Below are 17,109 nucleotides of genomic sequence, written 5' to 3'. Positions count from 1 at the left end.
GAGCGTGTAGAGTCAAAGAAAGAATAGCCACCAGCAAAAGAAACTTAAACACTGGTGTTCTAATCAGAAAAAGGCAATTAAAAGGAAAGAAAGGAAGGGAAAGAATTAGTTATCAGAGTCTGCGCATGAGGAAGATAAGAGAGGTGCAAGTAAAGCAGCGGATTTCTTCAGTTACAGATCATCATTAGTGTTGGTCATATTCCTTCTCTTTGATCACTGTCTTTGTAAAGAGGAGTGAGGTGGCAAAGAGAGGGAAAACAATAAGATGATGTGATGAAGAGAAATATACAATTAACAGTCATAGCCATGAACATGAATGGGATGGTCTCACCCATAAAATGGAAGGGGGTAGAATAAGCTCAGAAAGCAAAATCCAACAATATTTTTTTTATGCAAAAAACACTTGAAACATTCACACAGGATTAAAGAGGAGCTGGAACAGAAGTTAACATGCACCAGAGGGGAAAAAAAAGCAGAAATTATGATCTCAGGCAAGACAACAATAAAAATATACGTGGTTAAAATAAACAGAGAAATTCCTTAATGCCTAAAGGCAACACATGCAAATACATAATATCAACATTTAATATATATGCACTAAATATCATAGCATCTAAGTCCTTAGGTAAAAAGTTGCAGGGAGAAATAGCCAGCAAAACTGTAACAGTCAGGGGCATCAAGGTAACCTTTGAAACTTAAATAAAAACAAGATAGAAGTTAAGAACCTTAATAGAATTTTAGAAATTATAGCTCTCTGGAATATTTAGAAATTATAGATCTCTGGAAATTATTGAATAGGAACAGTAGGAATATACATATTTCTCAACTCTGCATGCCACCCTTACAAAAACTGACCATGTGCTAGGGCATAAAAACCGCATAAACAAATTCACAAAAGCAAAAGATATAAAACACAACATCCACTGACTATGGTACAAAAAAATCATAATCAATAAAGAACCTTTCAAGGAAAGTTTCAAATTTAAGTGGAGACTAAATTGTGTAATGCTAGAGAATTAATGGGTCAGAAAATATCATAGAAACAATAGATAATTTCATCAGAGAAAATGATGAGACAACATACTAAATCTTCTAGGATGCAGCCAAAAAATCATTAAGGGAAGCATTTATCTTTACAAGCTTTTTATCAACTAAAGAGGGAAATAACAGATCAACAAGTTGAAGAGCAACAAACAACTAAAAATTCTGAAAATAAAAACATAAGTTGAAAGCAAAAAAACTGAATTGATAAATAAAATTAGGAGCTTTTTTAAAAAGCTAATAAAAAGTCAAATATTAGCTAATCTGATTTTTTAAGAGAGTAGAAAACTAAATCACACATATCAAAAATGAAAAAGGAAAATTCATAACAAATGAAGAAGAAATAGAGGAAATAGTAACTATTTTCCATATTAATTGCCGACAAAATTGATAAATGAAATGTAGAAATATTTATAAAAACAAAATATTCAGATTACTAGAACAAGAAGTAGAAACTTTAAGTAGCTCAATGTCAGTTTTTTTAAAAGTTGGACAAACCATTAATGAACTATCAAAAGAAGAAAAAAACAGGACCAGATGGATTTCAAAGCAAATTCTATCAAATATTCAAAGAGCAATTAATTTCAAAATTGCGTAAACTTTTTGTAAAAATAGACAAAGAAGGGATCCTACCAAATTCCTTCTATAATCTTGATACCTTAGAGAAATGAAAATTAAAGCTATTCTAAGTTTCCTCACACCCATCAGATTTTCAAAGATGACAAAAAAGGAAAGTGACAGTTGTTGAAGAGGATGTAGGAAATCAGGCAGATTAATGTACTGTTTATGGAACTGTGGATTGCTCCAGCCTTCCAAAAAAGCAGTTTGGAACTTTGCCTCAAGAATCACCAAAATGTCTATGCCCTTTGACCTAGCAATACCACTATTAGGCATATATCCGAAGGAGATAAAAGAAAGGCAGTAATATATGTGGGTACATTTATATATTTATATTTCTAACAGCTCCTTCCATTATAGCAAAGAACTGGAAACTGGAGAGGTACCTATCAATTTGGGACTAGGTGCATAAATTATGGTCCTTGAATATAATGGGATATTATCATGCCCTAAAATATTACAAAAATGATGGATTTAGAGAAACTTTGGAAGGCTTGTATGAATTAATACAGAATGAAGTGAGTAGAGCCAGGAGAACAATTTATACATGACTATAACATTGTAAAGAAAAAAATACTACTTTGAAAGATTTGAGAAGAATGATCAATGAAGTAACCTATTGTGAATCCATAGGATGAATGATATAATCTAACAAGAGAAGTATGGACATGGCCAATGTATTTAAAAAGAACCCAACAACTTTTTTTTTGCTTGACTAATGTTTATTTATTGTAAGAGAGGTTTGTTTGTTTGGTTGGTTGGTTTTGGGTTTTGGGGTTGTTTTTCTTTTGGGGGAGGAATGGGGAATGGTGATAGTTATGCCAGAAAAAAGAAGAGTGTCACTGAAGCATTCTTTTAAATTCTGAGAACAGAAAGAAGTTTAAAGGAAGATATAGTCAAGCAGGACATCTTTGAAATTAGTGTGTTCAACCTATATACTTCTAAAAAGTACAACGTTTACATAACAGAGAGGGGGCAAAGAAACCTCAGGAGACTTGGGTTCTGATCTTTGCTTCAACACTAGTTATGCATGAACCTGGATTAGCTGTTTCTCTCTGGGCCTCAATTTCATCAATTATGAAACACAGATAATGATACAGAACCTACCCTATAGGGTTGTTGTCAGAAAAGTGCTTTGCAAACTTTAAAGTGCTACAGAAATAGGAGTTATTAATATTGTTACTGATCATTAAAAAAGAAAAACATTTCTATTTACTTTCTGGCCATCCTTGAAGACCCAGCTCTAATGCTGCCTTCTCCATGAAACCTTCCCCACTTTAATCGCACCCAATCTTCCATCCCCCAGCTGGAAATAATTCCTCTTTCATCTAACCTCTGAGAACTGTGCACTCCTCTTCTGTACTTACTGTAACCAAATTTGTATTATTTGTATTGTCTGTGGAGGAGCAGGCTTGATCAGAGAAGACTTCCTGGAAGAAATGGGACTTTAGCTGGGCCTTGAAGGAACTACAAGTTCTTGTGTTTCAGAGTAGGTTCTGATTCAAGGGCAGAGCCTGGTACAGCCCTGGTACCTTTTGCCACCCAGGCCAGGTATTACTTGGGCCCTATGTGGTCTCCACTTTATTTTCTCTTTTTTCCTTCTCTCCCCCCATTCCTTACTCTTGTCCTCCCCTCTTTTTCATTTTTTTTAAATGTATTTATTTTTAGTTTTCAACATTCACTTCCATAAGACTTTGAGTTTAAAATTTTCTCCCCCACCCTCCCTTCTCCCTTCCCCAAGATGGTGTGCAATCTGATATAGGCTCTATATATACATTCATATTAAACATATTTTTACATTAGTCATGTTGTATCCTTTTCTTTTTTAACTATTAAATGTAATGTTTCAATATGTTTAATACAAATCTAACATTTTAAATGTTAACATTTGTAAAATAGCTGCATAGATCTCAAATATTCTATTACTGTAAACCCACAAAGAATAAAGGAATAGCATCTCTCCTCTCTGTGTTTTTGTGATATGGTTCTTTTCTGGTTCTCTTCCCATGTCTAACCTGTACTAACCTGGATCACCATCCATGACGTGCCAACTATTATCTATCATCCTTCTTCTTCTTCCTCCTCCTCCTCTTTCCTTTTTCTTCTTCTTCCTCCTCCTTCCTTTTCGTCTTCTTCTTCCTCCTCTTTCTTCTTCCTTCTTCTTCCTCCTCCTTCTTTTCTTCTTTTTCTTCTTCCCCCTCCTTCCTTCTTCTTCTTTCTCCTCCTTCCTTTTCTTCTCCTCCTTCTTCCTTTTTTCTCCTTCCTTCTTCTTCTTTTCTTCCTTTTTCTCCTCCTTCTCCTCTTCCTCTTTTTTCTCGTTTTTCTCCTCCTCCTCCATCTCCTCCTCCATTTCCTTCTCCTTCTTTGAAACATTATTATTTGAAACAACTTTTTCTTCTCTTCTTTTCCTTCTTACGTCAGCTAAGGCCTGAGCTGGTCTCCCATCTCTTTTTATTCCTCTAGGCAAATGAGGCACTAGTCAAAATTATCCTAGCACTTCAGAAGAAGTGCTGGACTGAGAGTCAAGAGACCTGAGTTGTTTTGTTTTTTTTTTTTTTTTACAGGGGGGAAGGCAAGGCAATTGGGGTTAAGTGACTTGCCCAAGGTCACACAGCTAGTAAGTGTGTCAAGGGTACGAGGCCACACTTGAACTCAGGTCCTCCTGACTCCAGGGCCAGTGCTGTACTCACTGAGCCACCTAGCTGCCCCAAAAGACCTGAGTTCTAATCCCAGTGTTGCTGTATTAACTAACTCACTATGTGACCTGATCTGTGATGACCTATTTTCTTAGGTCCCCTCCAGCTCTGACCTCCTCCTGTTGTGTTCCTAAGTGCCAGCACTAATTCTTGCCCATTCTGCTTCCTCCCTCAGGTGGTAGCCTCCCTCTCCATTCCATTCTGGCAATTGTTCCTGGTGAAGTTTGGGAAGAAAAGTGCCGTTTTTGTTGGGTTTTCAGTAAGTCTGCCGAGCTTTCCTGGCTAATTTTCTTAATTCCGCTGGGCCCTTGCCTGCTCACCTCCTGTGATGCTTCTGGCCAAGACTTCACATACCCTGCAAGGAGCTGGGGGGAATACTAAGGGGCGAGGGTGGGGGATGCAGACTGTGGGGAAGGAACCAGAACTCAGCTGGCTTTCTGTGACCTGGTCCTTTGGCTCCTCCATTCCCGGGATTGTTACTTCAGGGATCCTTCCTGCAGGGAGAACTGCCGCTTTCAGTTTCACAGACTAGAGGAAGCTTTGAGGATTATCTAGTCCAGATTCTTCAACTTGCCCAAGGTCACACGACAAGTAAGTGACAGAGCAAGAAGAAGAACCTTCTCACATGCCTTTTAGTCACAGGAAGAAACCCTGGCTTAGGAAACAAGGTTATAGGATCAAAGGCTACAGCAACTCGCATTTATATAGGTTTACAAAGTGCTTTGTACTATCTAATTTTATCTTCCCAACGACTCTGGGAGGCAGGTGTTCTTATTATTCCCATTTTACAGATGGGGAAACTGAGGCAGGCATAGGTTAAATGACTTGCCTAGCCTAGGGTTCACACAGCTAGTGTCTGAGGCTGGATTTGAACTGGGGTCTTCCTCAATCAAGGCCCAGCTTTCTATCCACTGTGCCACCTAACAGTCCCAGTCGTACTTTAGGGTTTGCAAAAACCCCTGAGGAGCAGGTAGAATATACAGTATCACCTGCGTTTTACAAATGAGGATACTGAAGCTCAGAGATGAGCAAATAAATGAATGGCAAAAAGATTCATAGCAAACAAAATGTCAGGACCTGGATTCAAACCCAAGTCTTCTGATCAGAAAGACATCATAGGATTGTAGATTCAGAGCCATAAGGTCATGTAGTTCAACCTCCTTATTTTACAGAGGAAGAGATTGAAGCCAAGAGAAGTCAGCTAGGAAGTAAGCATCAAACAGAGCTGGGATTCCAACCCAGAACCTCTGCCTCTAGACGGACTGCCCTTTCCATTGTTTCCACACTGCCTGCCAGGGAGTCTGCCTGGGATCAAACCTGGTGGCAGAGGAGAGAAAAGGACACAGTTCCCCCCTCCCTTCCCCCCATTTTCAGGAATGCTATCCCTTTGAACTCCCCCTTTGCTGCCTTCCATCTCACTGTCCCCTACTCTACTGCCTTTGATCTCCAGCTCATCATCCCAGCCTTCATTATTCTCGTCCAAGTGACACACAACTTCCTCACCTTTGCTCTCACCATGATCCTGGTGGGCTGCAGCACAGCCGTGCTCTTCTTGTTGCCATGGTGAGTATGGGCTCTTGCTAAGATTGTTCCTAGTCTTCACAAGGAGAAGGGAGTGGGGTGGGAGGAGGAAAGGAGACTTTTGTATTGCAGAGTCAGGATCGGGGCTGCGCTGAGAAAGGATTCGCTGAAATTAAATTGAAAATGTTCTGGGGTCAAAAAGCATGAGAGGTGAAAAGGGCTCTAAGAATATAAAGCAGAAGACCAGAGCTGGAAAAGACCCCAGAACATTGAACATTGAACTGGAAGAGACCTTAGAGATTGTCTGGACCAGGGGTTCTTAATCTGGCTCCCATGAACTTGGTTTTTAAAAATATTTTGATAACTGTGTTTTACACAGTTGATATTTGTAATGCTTCGTATTTTATTTTATGCATTTAAGACATTCTGAGGAGGAGTCTGCAGATCTCACCAGATTGCCAAAGGGAAAAATATTAAGGACTGCTGGTCTAGGCTGACCCCTCGTTTCTAAGAGGAGGAAACTGAGACCCAAGGGTGTAAAATGACTGGCCTCAGGTCACATAGTTTCAGCCTTGGCAACACAAAAATACCTTGTTATATAGTGTTGGAAGTGGATATATTAGGAAGGATTTCCTAATATATCTGGGGGTCATGTCTAAGGGCTATCTCTACCAGTACCAAGTCTAGCTAGCTGTGACATCTGAAGGCAAGGGAAGTACACTTGGGGCCTGGAAAGAGGGAAGATGTCTGGGAAGGGACTATTACCATGGAAACACTTACTGCTACTAGGAGACCTTCATCACTCTAGCACCACTCTCTTCTTAGATCAAGGCTGCTGCTTCCCTCCTAACAAGCCAGAGTAGGCCCTGACCTGGGAATCAGGAGATCTGGCTTTGGGTTCTGGCTTTGCCACTGAACCACTTTGTGACCCTCCTCTGAGACATAGTTTTCTCATCTGTAAGAGGAAGGGGTTGGTTAAAGGAGGTGATTTCTGGGGTTCCATCCACTGCCAATACTATGTGATTCTATGTAATAGTTTATAAGTGAGGAAACAGAGACTCGGGAAGGTGAAACATGAGGGCATGTCAACCATGTGCGCCAGCATCATGGTCTTCCACGCTTTCCATGAAAGCACACTGCCTTCAAGGGCAGGGGGCAGGGGAGCATTGTCCAGCTTGCCAGACTTCTTTGGCACTGCCTAGGACCAGTTGGGCAGGTATCGTGTCATTTAGAGCCAGAAAGAGCCTTAGGACTCATCTTTTCTTTTCTTTTTCCAGCTATAACATTTTTTTATTTATTTTTATTTATTTTTAGTTTACAACACACAGTTCTACATAATTTTGAGTTCCAGATTTTCTTCCCTCCCTGCCCAAGACAGCATGGAATCCTATATAACTTCCATGTATAACTTTGCATTCAATTAATTTACACACTAGTCAAATTGTGGAGAAGAATTATGACCAATGGAATGAATCATGAGAAAGAAGAAACAGAACCAAAAAAAAAAAACCCTAAAACAAAACAAAAGAGAGGAAAAAAAGGGAGCGGGGGGAAAGGCGAGCATGAAGTGTGCCTCAATCTGCATTCATACTTCATAGTTCTTTTTCTGGATGTAGATAGCATTCTCCATCGAGGACTCATCTTTTCTAACCTTCTCATTTTGAAGCAGATGAAACAGAGACCCAGAGAAAAGAGATGACCTGCTAGTAAGTCACCCCACCCAGCAGGCAAGTCATCTCCACTATCTCCAGTCTTTGCCTTCTCTTTTATAGGTCTATGCTCCCAGATGCCATGGATGATTTCCAGCTAAAGAACCCCAGCTGCCAGAACCTGGAAGCATTCTTCTACTCTTTCTACATCTTCGTCAACAAGTTTGGAGGCGGTCTGGCCCTGGGCATCTCCACCATGAGCTTACAGTAGGGCTTGCTTTACTCTTCTTGTTGGTGGTTGGTTTCACAAGGGCACCTTTGGTCCTCTCTGTGAAGCAGCTGCTTGGGCATCCTCCTCCTCACCCAGGTAGATGGCTACTTTCGGTTGACGGGTCCTAGGAGCACTGAGACCTCAGTAACTCTTATGAGGGGATTTACCAACTCACTTGTAACCTTTGGGTGTGAGGTTTCAGGCCTTTCCCTATAATGGATGAAAGGCCTGGGGTATTGTTCCTAGAAGAAATGAGAGGTCTAAGCTTTCCCAACAATGGCCCTAGAAGGTTATTACTGTGGATGTGAAAGGTCTGGGCCTGTCACTAGAGGTTATTAAGGGTTAGGGTGTCCCTACGGGAGTTTTAGGATCCATGGATGTTTCTTGGGGAAAGTAAGACCTAGGCCATTCCTAAAGGTTACAAGGTCTGGCCCAAGCCACACTGTATGTTTTTATCCTGATGGGTGACCTTGAATGGAAAAATAAAGGGAGAAGAGATCGCCAAAGAAAGAATGTAGCCAGAGGTGGCATGGAAGTGGGAAGGGCTTTAGGAAAATGCTGGGATATTGGAGCATTACTATAAAACCTCAGTCCTGTTTTGGTGGAGGGGGTGGGGAAGAAAGGGTCAATATGAGTTCTGACTCTGGCCACTTCCTCCTCCCCCCACCCCCAAATTATTGCCAAGAAGCAGATAGCATGGAAGTTGATCCACAGGGATGACCTTGGGCATAATATCCATAACTTTCCACTGTGTGTTTAGCTTTGCAGGCTACCAGGCTGGAAGCTGTGAGCCAAACCCTATGGTCAGACTGATTCTCCGTGTGCTCATGGCTCCTGTTCCTATCACCTTGTTAATCATTGGCTTGACTATCTTCTGCTTCTACCCCATTGACGAGGAAAAGAGGAAGGAGATCAGTGCAAAGATAGAAGGAGCCAAGTGAGTCCCCAAGGTTCTCTATAAAACAGAAGGAAGGGTCTGGTCCCACCTAGACAGCCTGATACAGTGGGAAGATAATGTCCCCGGACTAGGAGTGGGAAAAAGGAGATGAAATTCACAATACACAGTAGCTTCTATTTCTAGAGTACTTTATAGTGTCCAAAACTTGTCAGGGAGACAGAGTACAGACTATTATAGATGGGGAAACTGAGGTTCGGAAACAGGAAATAACCTGTCCAGGGTCATACAGCTAGGAAATAGCAAAGTCAGGTCTTACATATGGGACTCCTAATTCCAAAGCTAGAGCTCTTTGTTCTGCACCATGCCATCTCCCCACACATGCAATAAATAGTTGCCATTCTAGAGAAAACATCTTATTCACTTCTGGTGGTACTAGTGGTACTGACATGAGAGTTTAGAGAAGAAAGAGAGAAGTGTGAACCGGAGAAATCCCAGAAGGCTTCCCAGAGTAGGTGGACTTTGCCATCTTCTTCAAAGGAAGCACTTAGGAGGAAGTCTTCCGCCAGGCATCAAGACAGTAGCCAACTTAGTCCTCCATTCTTTCAATCAACAAACGTTTATTAATTGTACAAGACCCTATGCTCAGAATGGGGAACACAAAGAAATCTAATGTGTGCTCTCTTTCCTTGGCTTCTGTGATCCTCTATTCCTCAAAGTTTGCCTGAAGGAGTTTATCACCCGGGGAAAGACAAGTACGTAAACAGTAATGAGACAAGAGAGTAAGATTAAGTGCTGTTGGAGGTCCAGACACACTATGAAGAACTGGAAGAGGGAAAGAAGGCTTCCATCTCGGTGGAGAGAGAAAACAAGGATGTCAGAGAAAGCCTTCGTCGAATTGGCATCTGAGTTGAGCAGTAAAAGAAACAAAAATGGAGATTGAGATAGGTAGGAGAAATCCATTCCAGGCGTGAAATATGATGTGAGCAAAGATACAGAGATGGGAGAGGACAGTACTAAAACGGAGGATGTGAAGTACTCCAGTTTGAATTAAGAATATGTGAAAAGGAGTACTGGGGCTGGGTTGAAAAGGTTAGTTGAAGTCAAATTGTGGAGGGTTTGAATACCAGGATTAAGAGTTCCTTCTTCATTCAGAGGGCTACAGGGGGAGCCCTTGAAGATTTCTGAATAGAGCCATGACAGAAGATCACTTGGGCAACTGAATGGAGGTCAACATGGAGTGGGAAGAGACTGAAAGTAGGAAGACCAGTTGGAGGCAGTTACAGTAGTCTAGGAGCCAAAGTGGGGTAAAGGGTTATTGTAGTGCAAAATGAAAGGAGATACTTGATTCAAAATATTTGGTTGAGAGAGAAATGAGAGAATTTGGCATCTGTTTGGATCCAAGGGCCACCACCTTCTCTAAGACTGGAAGAAAGGAAAACAAGATGAGAGGGGATGTTGAGAATTAGTAAGAGAATGGGAGGGGTCAAAGGTTACTTCAAGGTTAGAAGCCGGGATGACTTTAAGGGTGGGGGCCCTTTGTGAATAGCAGGGAAATTGGGGGAGGAGCAAGTTTGGGAGATGGAGATGGTGTCTTCAGATTTGGTCCCACTGAGTTTCCATTCTTGGATGCCAGTGGAACATCCAGGTGAGAGCTATCCAGCTGAAGGAAGAAAGGAAGGAAACAAGCATTTATTAAGCACTTACTACCTACATGCCAGGAATTGTGCTAAGCAAATAGCATCTCACTTGATCCTCACAACAACCCTGGGATGTATGTGTTATTGTTATCCCCATTTTACAGTTGAGGAAACTGAGGCAAACAGAGGCTAAGTGACTTGCCCAGGGTCACACAGCTAGCAAGTGTCTAAGGCTGGATTTGAATTCAGATCTTCCTGGCTCCAAGCTCAGTGCTCCATCCAGTGCACCCATGTCAGATTGGAGCTTTAGGGAGGAGTTACAGATTTGGAAGTCATCCATATAAAAGTTATAATTAAAGTTGTGGAAGTGGACAAAATCACCAAGGAAAACAGTATAGAGAGAAAAGAGAAGAAGACCTAGAATAGAGTCTTGGGAGATACTCACCTTTAACAGTCAGAAGGAGAGTGAGGAGCTGGGGGAAAGAGACAGAGAAAGGGAAGTAAAAGGTAAGTAGGTAATGGGAATACAAACAAAAAGAGGAAAAACTCTCAAGGAGCTTATATTCTACTGGGATGATGGAATATGTATATGGATAGGTAAATACCAGATAGTGTGAAAAGGGAGAGAGCATTTAACAACTAGGAGATTCAGTTTAGGGTTTGAGTAGGAGGTAGGACCTGAGCTGAACCTTGAAGGAAGTGAGGGATTCTTGGAGGAGGCAGCACATTCCAGGCATGTGGTATTCCTAAGTCTGTGCAGAGGAATGGAGATAGGAGATGGATTACTGAGTTTGAGAAATGGCCAGGAGGCCAGGATGGTGCAGTCCACAGTGACAATGGCTGCCCAAAGGTCAAGGAAGATGAAAACAGGAAAAAAAAACATTAAACAGGGTGATAAGAAGAGAAGTTTCAACATAGTGGAGGGATAGAAGCCAAATTCCAGGGGACTGAGGAGGGAGTGGTGAGGAAGTGGGGGAATTTGATAGTAAAGGGGAGGAGAGAGGCAGTGAATTAAAAGGGTGACAAGATAAAGAAAGGCATTGTTTAAGGCTAGAGGAGACCCAGCTTGTGACGCCATAGTGCACAGAGCTCCAGGCTTGGAATCAAGAAGAAATCATCTTCAAGAGTTTAATCCAGCCTCAGACACTCACTGGCTGTGTGACCCTGGGCAAGTCACTTCACCCTGTTTGCCTCAGTTTTCTCATCTGTAAAATGAGCTGGAGAAGGAAATGGCAAACCACTCTAGTGTCTTTGCCAAGAAAACCCCAGATGAGATCATGGAGAGTCAGACACAACTGAATGACCACAACGAGGAGACCCAAGCATGTTTGTAGCTTGAGAAGGGGAAGGCCAGTAAAGAGGGAAATACTAAAGATGGATGACATAGAGTAGAAGTGATTGATAGAGCAAGATTTCAAAGCAGAAAGGGATTGAGCGTGTAACTTTACAGTATATATTAAGTGTATAGTTTTAGCTTTAGCAAAGAAGAGGGTATCTTTTCCATTGAGACTGGAAGGAAGAATGGCAGGATTAGTGAAGACATCGAAGATTAGAAGAATGGAAGGGTTTGGAGGGGGTTAATAATGTGGGATAACCTCAATCTTCTAAGTAAAGCAGGAGGCCAAATTATCCACTGAGGGCAGCTAGTGGTAGGAAGAAGGGGCTTGCAGTCTTGAAGAGAAAGGAGAAGGCTTGAAATAACCACTCTGGGGGATATGAAAAAGAATCAATAAAAGATGGGCAAAAGGTTTGCCATGGAGTGGTGAGCGTGCAGTTGAAATTAGATAACACAAATTTATAGCATATTCAAGACAATTTTGAGATTTTCTTCAGCAATGCTTGGCAGCTTTGGTACAGGAATACCCAGATAGGTATATATCAGGGCAGAAAATGGAGACGAGAGATCTATGACATCCAGGAGCCTGCGTTTAAAGGAGCACGGTCCTGGAGCCAGAGAGCAGAGACTAATTCTAGGAAGGAAGGAGCTCTCTAGTTAACCCCCCAGTACCAGTTCTGATGATGGCTGCTTCAAATGGCATTTGCTTCTAACCTCTCCCTGGAAACTGTTCTTCTTCCTACAGGGACCCATTATGCCAGCAGTTGTGATGCCAGGAGCCCAAGTTCCACTTTTCATGATTGTGAAGATGGTGCTACAGCTGGAGGAACGATAAACATCTGGTGGGGCCTTTTCCTTGCAGCCCTTCCAGGGAAGGTTCCTATTTAGTCAGCCATCAAGCTGTGTCAGTCATTTGAGGATACGTGCCAGACCCAGAGGGGAAGAATACACTCAAAGGAACTCCAGGATATCTCCTCACATCCTTCCTGCCTGAAAACATGACCTCAACAACACATGCCGTCAGTCCTGGAAATCCAAACCTCTTCTGTATGGAGGAAGAAACTGAGACCCAGAGAGAACAACTGATTTATCCAAAGCCACACAGGCAGGACTAGCATGCCGGTCTGACTCCCAAACCCTATGTTCTTTCCAGGACACAGCATTGTTTCTCCTCGAATCTCTAGCTCACTGGGGGCTTTGGGATATATTAACATAAAAGAGGTTGCAGACAGCGGAATGCAAGCACAGTCTTAGCCCTACTTCCAGGAGGCCCATGACAACCACAGCCTTCCTGAATGCTTACCTCTTTGACAGGACTAGGTCTATAAGCCTAACCTGTTCTAAAAAGATTCACATTTATATAGTACTTAAAGATTGGGGACATCAAAGGAAGCTGAGGTTCAGAGGGGTAAGAGGATTTGCCCAGTGACAGAACTGGGATTAAAAACGTGGTCTTCTGTCTTTAAGTCTTGTGCTCCTTCCACTTTACCTCTCTTTGCCTCAGTTTCTTCATCTGTAAAATAGGGATCTGTGATAGGGATCCTCATCTGTCAAATGAGGCAGCTAGGTGGCATAGTGAATAGAGTTGCTGGGCCTGGAGTCAGGAAGACTTATCTTCCTGCGTTCATACCTGGCCTCAGACACTTCCTAGCTGTGTGACCCTGAGTATGTCACTTCACCCTGTTTGCCTCAGTTTTCTCATCTGTAAAATGAGCTGGAGAAGAAAATGGCAAACCACTCCAGTATCTTTGCCAAGAAAACCCCAAATGGGGTCATGAAGAGGTAGACATGACTGAAACAACTGAACAAGCTGTTTCCACTGAACTCAGCTGTATCCCATTGAAAGGCTATGGCAAAATTCCAGGGGCATTCCAGACAGTGAGCTCCTGACGTTTAATGCTGGTCACTTCTATCCCCATTTCCCAAAGGACTACAGGGCCTTTTCTTCTTTTTCTTTTTAACATTTGTTTTCTTTTAATTTTTTTTCAGTTAGCAAAACTATTTTCTCTCTCTCCCATTGGAAAAGAAAAAGAAAAACAAATCCCTTGGAACAAATATGTATACTCAAGCAAAACAAATCCCCACATTGGCCTCGTTAATATACAGACATATATCTATGCATATATATGCACTGAATCCATCACCTTTGTATCAGGAGGTGGGTAGCATACTTTAAATCAGTCCCTTGGAATTCTAGTTGATTGTTGTGTTGATCAGAGTTCTTAAGTCTTTCAAAGGCTTGCACACTAACACAGAGGATATCTCACATAAGGGTGATGCTGCATTGGGGATCACAGAGACATGGGTCCATTCAGCAGGAAGGGGGCGCTCCAGTGTGAAGGTATGCTCCTGCTGGAAGAGGGGGTATTCCAAAGTGCTTTTCTGAGAGTGGAGTTCTTATACCCTGATTCTGGGTACTTCCTGCCCCTGGAGCTGGTCAATATGTATATCAGAGGTCAGGGCAAGATATTTTGGGTTTTTTTTTTCAAGGAGAAAAAAAACAAGCTGGTGGTAGACAGAATATTTGGGTCACGCAGGTATGCTAACCTTCAAAAAATTTTGTCAGTATTTTTCCATAAGTATGTTCCATAAGCTTATAGCCTCTCTTAAGGGGAGACCATCATGATGGCCTCAAGATCATTGGGCATAATTTTATAACAATGGTTGCCATGCATAAATTCTATAAGCTAAAGCCTCCCTTAAGGGGAGACTGTAGTGGTGGTCTCAAGACCACCAGGTCCAATCTAATAAGAGATCCTTATCAGACAAACTTACTACAAAGATTCCTCCCCCCAGTTACCTACTTCCCTTATGATTTTAGGAACATCGGTTCTGTTTGTGCAAAAACTTTTTAATTTTATCATTTGCGTTCCTCTCTTTCCCTCATTTGGTCCTGAATTCTTTCTGTATCCATAGATCTGAAAGGTACTGGAAAATAATTAATTCCTTGCTTTTCAGATCTGTTTAGGATGTTACCCTGTATGTCTGGGTCATGTATCCATTTGGGACTTATCTTAGTATAAAGTGTGACATGATGGTCTAGACCTAGTTTCCGCCATGCTGCTTTCCAGTTTTCCTAGCAGTTTTTGTTCAACTGTGAGTTCTTAGTCTAGTAGTTGGTATCTTTGGGTTTATCAAACACCGACCTCCTGGGTTTATTTGCTTCTAATCTGCTCCGCGGATTGACTTCTCCATTTCTTGGCCAGTACCAAATAGTTTTGATGATAACTGCTTTGTAATATAGTTTAAGAAACTAGTTCTGCTAGGCTCCCTTCCTTCCCACTTTTTTTTTCCCATTCTTTCCCTTGAGATTCTTGACCTTTTGTTCCTCCATGTGAATTTCATTATTTAAAGGACTTTTTCTTAGTGGCTTTGGTTTTGGGAAGACTTCTCTGGCCCTTTTCTTGCCTTCTTTTCATATCTACTTATCAACAACATCCCATTCAACTGGCTGTGTAGAGTGGTGAGTTAGGGCTTTCAAAGACAAACAGTAGCACTCCGTACAGCTACAGAGTGGCGCCCCTCCCAGGCACAGGTTCCCCTCTAATCAGGTCCCCTCAAAAGTCTCATTTCATTTGCTAGTTCCATATTGCTTTACCACCAGTCTAGCTCTCTCTCTCTTTTTCTTCAAACTCGAAATAAATGAGGTTCTTTCTGGTTCTAGCTTTCTATAGCCTGAGGATCACCATGAACAGCTATTGCTCTCTCTGGTCCTTGTGCCCCCAAATCTCAACTTCCAAACTGCCCTTTTCCTGTTCTCTATTTTAATGATTTAATTTGTAGTTTCTTTTCTGCAAACATTTCATAGAATCATAAAATCTGGAAGGTACCTCAAAAGTCATCTACACTAGCTCAAATTCACAGGACATTTGAGCTCAAAGGAACCTTAGAACATGAAATACTAATGCTAAAAGAGATGTTAGAGATGATTCAATCTAAGTTAAGGACTGAGGCCCTGAAAAGAGGAATAGTTTACCCACAGTCACACAACTAGTCAATAGCTAAACCAGTCTAATGCCCAGTTCAGCGCCCTTTCCACTGTGTAGCGACTTTAGGAGATCACTTGTATTTATCCTAAAAGGATCGATCTTTAATTATCCATTTTATAAAGCAGCCTTTAATCCTTAGTTGGCTCTTCCCAGACACTAAGGAACATAGTCCTGCCCATTGGCATATTCCTGACCATCTAGAGTCTATTAGACCCTCCATGCTTACAGCAACACAGTCTCTTTATCTCTGCCAGGTATCTGCAAAATAAATTTGTATCCCTAAAAATCATAATAGCATCCAAAATGAAATTCAATCATTTAACAAATATTTATAGAGCACTTATTCTGCGTAAGCCCCTATAGTGGGAATCGTCAGGGATATAAAGATGAATAAGACATGGTCCCTGCTATTACTGAATTTACAATCTACTAAGGGGGATAAAATCTGTAAAATAGAGGGATTAGCCTAGATGATCTCCAGGCTCTACCCTTCTATGTTTTCTGTTCTAGGACCTTTTCTAGCTCTGATATCCTATGTTCTATTTTCTAAGGTACTTTCCAGCTCCATTAAAAAAATACATGAAAGGAATTTAAATTACAAGAGTCCTTCTAGCTCTAAAGTCAAAGGATTATGGGATTTAAAGCTGGAAGGATCTTAATAATCATCTAATCCAGACCCCCGTTTCATAGAGAAGGAAACTGGGGCCCACAGAAATCTCTTCCAGGTCTAGCATTCTATGTTTTAAGGTCTCTTCCAGTTTTAGCATTCTTGTCCTATATTCCAAGGCCCCTTCCAACTCTTAACATTCTATGAGCATTTCTGTGAATATTTACTGAGTAGACAAGTAATTATACTACTGGCCATGATCTAATGGTTTTATAAGAGCAGTAGAATGTACGTCTATTACTTCCAAATAGAGAAAAACCTTCCTTTGAAAGGTCCAATTGCTAGGACTTAGGTGGTGCGGAGGATGGATGATGAGCAAAGCTGTGGAAATTGGGAAGTTATAATGTGTGTCATAGTTGAGGTTCTTGGTTGCAGGATTCAAAACACTTCCACTCCCAGATTATTTGAAAGACACAATCTTCTCTTAAGTTTCCTGGCAAACGTTTCTTCTAGTATATCTTTTTTCCTGGCTTTCCACTCCCCTAGTTTTTGATTATGTTCTTTCTATGTAGAAAGAATGCTGGATTCAGAGTCAGGAGACCTTGGTTAAATCTTGGGATTTGCTATTGCCTACTTCTTTGACCTTGGGCAGCTAGGTGGCACCATAGTGCAGAGTTCAGGACCTGGAATCAGGAAGACGAGTTCAAATGTGACCTCAGACATTTACTAGTTCTATGACCCTGGGCAAGCCACTAAACTCTGTTTACCTCAGTTTCCTTAACTGTAAGATGAGGATAATAAAAGCACCTACCCCTCAGAATTGCTGTGAGGATAAAATGAAATAAT

General features: G+C 41.5%; 1 protein-coding gene across 1 annotated transcript in view; it reads left to right on the top strand.

Moving 5' to 3' along the window:
• The window catches only part of LOC118843851 (sodium-dependent lysophosphatidylcholine symporter 1-like), a 43,745-nt gene extending 30,575 nt beyond the window's left edge, over positions 1 to 13,170 (top strand). Inside the window, exons 10-14 of the mRNA XM_036751637.1 lie at positions 4,531 to 4,614; positions 5,806 to 5,918; positions 7,649 to 7,792; positions 8,557 to 8,733; positions 12,413 to 13,170. Of these exons, the coding sequence (XP_036607532.1) occupies positions 4,531 to 4,614; positions 5,806 to 5,918; positions 7,649 to 7,792; positions 8,557 to 8,733; positions 12,413 to 12,437 (543 nt within the window). The 3' untranslated portion in view covers positions 12,438 to 13,170. The remainder of the gene's footprint in view (positions 1 to 4,530; positions 4,615 to 5,805; positions 5,919 to 7,648; positions 7,793 to 8,556; positions 8,734 to 12,412) is intronic.
• The last annotated feature ends 3,939 nt before the right edge of the window (positions 13,171 to 17,109 follow it).

Source organism: Trichosurus vulpecula, chromosome 3 (genome assembly GCF_011100635.1).
Source record: "Trichosurus vulpecula isolate mTriVul1 chromosome 3, mTriVul1.pri, whole genome shotgun sequence".
NCBI lineage: Eukaryota > Metazoa > Chordata > Mammalia > Diprotodontia > Phalangeridae > Trichosurus > Trichosurus vulpecula.
The sequence above is the reverse complement of the archived record's forward strand: the minus strand, read 5'-3'. Positions and strand labels throughout refer to the sequence as shown.